We start from the raw sequence: 6619 nt of genomic DNA on the forward strand, positions 1-6619 counted from the left end.
TGATTTTAGCAAATGGCTGCAATATAACAAAGAGTGAAAAATGTAAGGGGGTCTGAATATTTTCCGTACTCACTGTACGTGCGATTTTCAACGCTGACAGCTTGTGTTTCCATTTGTATCATCCGTTTTCATCAGCCCACACACCTAAACACTCAGTGCATTCATACTGCCGCGTATGATTCTTTCTGCACATACAGTACATTCATTCATTCATACACCGACACACAGACCATGTTGAGAGGGAGAGTGACATCGATTGCATGATGTATGCAATGTGCTGGGCGTGTCTGCATATTAAAAAAAAAAAAAAGTCATCCTACAACCCCACATTTGCAATATTGAACTGTTGCAAGTTGCAACTACTCAAAATTAATTAAAGTGAAGGTGTGTGTGCGTACGCGTGTGTCATGGACTTTGCAAGGATGGAAACCAACGAGAATTAAAATACTAATAATAATTTTACACAATTTTATTTAATGCAGACCATCTGGGAAAGGACAAGGCTTCAGATAAAACCATAAGCCGTATTAAAAACATCTCTCGTGCTATGCCAGATGGATGGTATTCATGTCGATGCTTTCCACGAATGGTGTGGCTCAAGTACAATGTGCAGAGCGCCATCTAGTGATCAAAAGGAAGAAACACTGCTACAAGTATTAGAGTGTATCATTTTATTTTCGACGTACAGAATATTGTATGCTATTTTTAATATTTTACGTTTAGTTTCAACTAGTTACAACATAACTAGTCACTCAAAGCCCTCACCACCAACCTACTAAAAAAACTTTATTCTATCTTTTATAAAAGAAGAAATGTATTAACATTTTTATTACATATTTTCATTAGATTTATTTATTTTTAAACAGTGTGCTGCATTACCCTGTACTTCTGTAACACTATCTATGAGTAACCTCTGCTTAAAAGCAGTCATTAAAAGTGTATCGTTACACATTTCTGTATACCAGTGTAAATCTAAGTGCCAATAAACACCTATCCCTAAGTACCAATTTGAGCTCTTCATCAGTAATTAATAAAAGAAGAAAAAAGATCTCAAATACAATGATATTCATATCAATAACACAATTGTGCAATCGGTGGCAGAGGTAAGAAAAGGACAATGTCCCCAATTGGAAGCCCAAACTTTCAGGTACATTTTGAGAGAAGTTGATTGCGGCGAACGTGAAAAGGAGGCTAAAAAAAAGCATACTATATTCCCATTTTTTTATGGCTGTGACCTTTAAATGGAGTTGCAGAGATAGGCAATAACAAGATGCAAGAAGAAGCTGGGTGGGTAAGCGCATGTCGTGTTTTAGCAGGCCACTTCATGTGTGGATTTTGAAATGATCCGGTCCATGTGGGTGTTGGAGAGACTCTCCATGGAGACGTCAGTGTGGGAGCGTCCACGCTTCTCGTGTGCACGACTCCGAGAGCTCTCCAGGGACGAGACGCTGGAGCTAGAGGTTGTGCGTGACCGAAGTCTGGTCATACTGGCACTGGATACTATGGACGAGAAAGTTTGTGCTAGTGTGAGTGTGGATTATTAATGAATATCAATTTAAATTTAAGAAAATATGAAACCTGCCCTGTGAATTTCATTCTGTTATCACTTACAGTATCCCAGGCCTTGGATGAAATATTTGAAGGCTTCGATCACTTTGGCTGGCTGTTAAGAGACGAAACATATATAAATGTAAGATTTTCTGTTTAGTGTGGAGATTTACTGCAGTGGTCGTTCAACAGACTGGCATACCTGAGCCACTTGCGGAAGTCCTCCACAGTCCGCCATCTAGAGAGGCAAAGCAACAGTGGCTTAATTCGGTCACATGTGCATACAACTCTTTCAGTTTGATAAGTTACCCGAGCGATAATAGATGAATTTTAGAACACAAATTTGACTGTTTACGGTTACCTTAAGCAGTGTGGTCTTTGTTGGGTTAAGTTTAGAGTTGCAGTCAACCACAACCTCCACAAATGGAGAGTTGTCTCCAACAAGCAGCAATGTGGAGCATCTGGGTTTAACACGAGTGGAGAGGTGCTTTACACAATGACAAGTAGTGCATGGCTTTCCTGCTAAAATATTTCACTCCATCCGTGTTCAGCTTTTACCATATACAAACAGTACATGGACAAGTATATGTCGAGTCTAATAATATGATTGACAGAGGAGCAAATAAGATTAGTTGTTTTATTTTCAGGCCATTTTTCTAAGATGTAACGCAAAATAAATAAACAGCTGGACTTTTGGTCCAAAGTCAGAAGGTGGTTCTTACTTGAGGGTCCTGACATTGACATTTTCTCCAGGAACAGGTCTCTCCACCTCAAGAGTGCTCCGGCTGTTGTAAGCGCGGAAGAACTGGCCCACGTTGTGCTGGTTCATGGTTGTGGTGATGTGGTGGCGGTATGTAGCTATGAGGTCATGGTTGCATTGGATCTCTTCCTAAAAAGTCAGTGCGGAAGGAAGACCGGGAGCATTGGACCGTGCAGAATCAGATCATCAACTAATGCGTTTGTTGTCATGGCAACTTACCTTTCCGAATAAGTGTGTGATAATTGTGTCAGGAAGCGTGTGAGTCCATTCCGTAATCTGTAGTGCAGAGGGACAAACATGCTTTTATGTAGCAGATGTTTAACACTCAATCACGCAGACATGACACACTCAGTGCGGACCTTGTTTGCGACGGTATCTATTAATCCTTCGGCATTAGGGTTGATGTTGATCAGAACCAATCCATCCACCAGATCGGGGTGATTCAGCTAAAAACACACACATACACAAGACCTAGATGTAATTAGCAGCTTCCATAGTCATGTCTGGTCCAGGCAATACATACATGATAAGATAACAACATCTGACATATTGCATTCAAAAGTCAATATATTTTATAAGTTACTCTTCAGGTTTGTTGGAATTAACCAAGTCTATTTATTACAGGAATAGACATACATTATCTATTTGTGAGTATTTTCACTTCGAGCAACAATATTGTCACGGTCACTAAAGGGATTAGAGGAAGAATTGTGGACTCACAGCAAAGGTGGCCAAAATGCAGGCGCCTGCTCCAACTCCCAGTCCGATCACACTGCGCAACCTGAGAATCACATTCAGCATCAAGCCCAGATCTGCGGTATTAGTTTGAGATTATCATAGTAAAACGCGAGGATTATCAGGTCTGTCGCACCCAAAGTGTTTGAGCACAGCAGGCAGTGCTTCAGACAGTTGGTCCATCGTTGGGTAGGAATACCTGCGAGGTCAGAAGTCAATAATTTAATACTGATAATGTTACGTTGTTGTTAAGAATAAACCTAAAGACTACTCACGATGTAGGCAATGTTTTGGCCGCTTCGTGTTGTCCCGGGGCTTCAACATGGCAAACAGGAAAATGTCTGAGGATTTCTTGCATGTCCTCATGTGTAAACAGAGTGTCAAAACATGACTTGTCTGTAGAAAGAAATAATAATAATAATGTCATACGCAGCCATTGTTGTTTGTTGCAATATCATTGAAATTAAAGTAAATATATTAGAATAAATATTACATTTGTGAACTACTTTCCACAAGATAATTTATAATTAAAGATAATTAAAATTATTGTAGCTTGTTGTGACATTTAAAAAAAAAATACTATGTGTGCATTTGGCAGAACCATTAATATTTCTTTAATTAACTACATAATGGTTAGATTTAATATGTAATTGGAATAATAGTTCCTTGATGCTACTATTGATTCATAGTGGATAAGGAGTAAAGTAATGCGTACGGTTCAGTCCAACGTCATGATAGGTCAGAATGACTGGGCGATTTGGCCTGGGCGTCCCCATCATGATGCAGTGGACCTTCCCATACTGAGTGTCGACCTGCTCCTCCTCAAATAAAAGCAAAAGAATTCACACGTTTAGATATGTCGACATGAAGAGGGCTCACAGGGGCCATTGTGTCCCTGAACAAAACAAAAGCAGTTGAATAAAACAGTGGGAGAAACATGAACATTATGTTGCTCCACATTCATGCAAGACAATTGAGACAAAAAGCGAATAGAGGTCTTATATAACAGTCAAATCAAACAACTGTGTAATATATATGGTTTTTATGTCATAATACTCACAGTGATATGAGGCTCAAAGACAGAGTCGCACTCATTCTCTTCCAGAACCATGACGACTGGCGCACGAAAGGCCCAAATTACAGACACAAGGAAAACTTGCTATCGATACCGAGGTATCCTGTAAATGTGTATTTCTTTCTGCAGTGAAATGCCCTTGGGGAGCACAAGGATGCAGCAACCAGTGCAGAAGTGTGACAGAACATTTGCTTGAGCGGCTTTATATACGCTCCAGCACTGATCTGCTGCTAAAGCTTCAAGTCCAACCTGTCTCACATGTGGCCAACTGGCCTCTGTTTTAATCTCACCTGAGGCTATTTCAGCCCCACAGAGCCAGCACGGGATTCCCCCCCAAGAATTAATCGAGCGCCAAAAGATCACATACTGACTGTATACATGATGTTACTGTTCAGTGTTGGGATGTATCTTATGATACAGAGAGCAAAACAGCAATCCTACAATTCATGTCTGACTGCATCAATACCCAACAGGTTATACTTGCATTATGAAAATGACATTAGCATCACTGATCATATGTGTATTTTTTTTTTAATTATCGAAACGATAGTTAAATAATAAAGTTGTAAATCTAAGCTCAAACAGTGTGTTATTATTTGAACATTTGTTTCTATGTGTTATGTGCTTGCGTTCTGTAAATAGGTAACACAACAAGCAAGGTACATGTGTCAGCAGCAACCAATCCGAGGTTGCAGCTCATTTTCCTAATCTCGGTCAGCCATCTGCTTACAGAATTGTACTTGCTTGGACGAGGCGTCCTTGACACTTGACTGCAGTCTACTAATGTACTGTTTACCACGTTGAACGTTCGCCCGGAGGTGTAGCTGCAAACATGTTAATGACTAAAATATGTAATGTGCAAAGTCATGTCAAATAGATACATTATAGAAAGGCATTGTCACACTCGGCCGCTGGACCGACTAAGGAAAACAAGGAGTTGGTCTTTCCAAGGTTTTTGTAAGATTTTGGAATAACTCTATTCATCCAGAAGAGCATTTATGAGGTGAAAGGAAATGTTGGATGAAAGGGGCTGACTCACAAACGCTGTTCTTCTTCCGACAAAAGCTCCAATCAGGGCTACCGTCATTTGAGTTTGCCCTAAATTTTTGCACTCGGGCACAGTCGCACTGGAACAGAAAAGGGCATTCAACAGAAATGTTCCCAGTGTTGGAAGCATTGCTGTTTTGAAAACCTTTTTGGCTTTAGGGATAAATTCAAATGTTTACAGTACAGAGTAACAGCTGGTTGCACGGACACAAAACAGACTGCGCATAGTTCCGTCTTTAAGATTTATTTACACTTGTGAGAACTGTACAGCTACAGCAGGTAATCCCTTTAGTCGTGGCTGAAAAGTAGAGGGCAGCAGATGGAGCTTATTCAGCCTCACGTCAGTGTGAAGCCTGTTTGGCATCATTGAAACCCTAATGAAACGCTGACATGCTGGCCTAATTCATCACTGACTGCTGTCTCACATTTTTTGGCTTATTTCGTGACAGTGTCAGAGGGGCTTTTACTCAGCGGCGATGTTGATTTACAGTTAACATTACTAAACATACTTTACCTGTTCTACTGAGGTCGGCCTGGGCCTTGGCAGTGTGCATGCGGCAATTGAAAAAGTTTGAAAGTGAATTGCAACCCCAAGACGGAGAGTTAACAACTAACTCTGCGGTGAGTGACGTTGCGTGCATATTTGTTGTTGTTTGGGTGAGAGGTGGGGCCCACGCTGAACTGGTTGCCAGTCAATTGCAGCTCAAGTAACCTTGCCTGGATGCTTTTTGAATGTGGGAGGAAACCGAACTACCTGGGAAGAACACAGTATGGGGGGGAACATGCAAACTCCACAAAGGAGGTCCGCAGCCGCAATTCGAACCCAGGACCCCTCGATTGTGAGGCAGACGTGCTAACCACTAGGGAAAAGCGCTGGCTAGAATGACATTAAAAAACCTTTAACATAACTTATTTTCCACATGTTCTGACAAAAGTATATATTTTTTTCAATCCAGACATTTGTAACAGTCCTATAATAAAAGCACAGGCGGTACAGTGAAGGCTGTGTCACTTACCAGTAGAATCCACTAGGAGGAGATTTGAGCTGATTTCTGCTGCTTGAGATCAGAGTGCTCCAAAATCCCCAACATTTAATTGAATAATTCATGAAGGGTTTCATGACACACTATTCAGACAAAGGTATTTGACCACATGATTACAGCACCTACAGGAAGTGAAAATGTGGAAAATTGTTTATACTGTCCTGGCAGCTATATAATCCCCCCGGAAGAGCTGGATGAAGTGGCTGGGGAGAGGGAAGTCTGGGCGTCCCTGCTAATGCTACTGCCCCCCGCGACCTGACCTCGGATAAGCGGTAGAAAATGGATGGATGGATGGATGGACGGCAGCTATAACTGCAAGTATGTGGGGGGGATTAGCTCATCTGCAAGGAGTCGCTGGGCCTTTAGATCACGATGCGTGTCCCATTGTAAATTGTAAATTCAATTCCATCT

At 41.2% G+C, this 6619-nt stretch overlaps 1 protein-coding gene across 1 annotated transcript; it reads right to left on the reverse strand.

Annotated features, from left to right (window-relative positions):
- Nucleotides 1–656: 656 nt before the first annotated feature.
- Nucleotides 657–4316, reverse strand: LOC133401790 (protein NDRG1-like). Its single transcript, XM_061675190.1, has 12 exons — nt 4104–4316; nt 3759–3864; nt 3319–3439; nt 3180–3242; nt 3029–3089; nt 2668–2754; nt 2528–2584; nt 2271–2437; nt 1910–2009; nt 1751–1786; nt 1612–1663; nt 657–1500 (listed from the first exon to the last, which is right to left on the reverse strand). The coding sequence occupies exons 1-12, from the start codon at nt 4152–4154 to the stop codon at nt 1310–1312; spliced, it is 1092 nt and encodes a 363-aa protein (XP_061531174.1). The 5' UTR covers nt 4155–4316; the 3' UTR covers nt 657–1309.
- Between the last annotated feature and the right edge of the window lie 2303 nt (nt 4317–6619).

This window comes from Phycodurus eques, chromosome 4 (assembly GCF_024500275.1).
Source record: "Phycodurus eques isolate BA_2022a chromosome 4, UOR_Pequ_1.1, whole genome shotgun sequence".
Classification (NCBI taxonomy): Eukaryota; Metazoa; Chordata; class Actinopteri; order Syngnathiformes; family Syngnathidae; genus Phycodurus; species Phycodurus eques.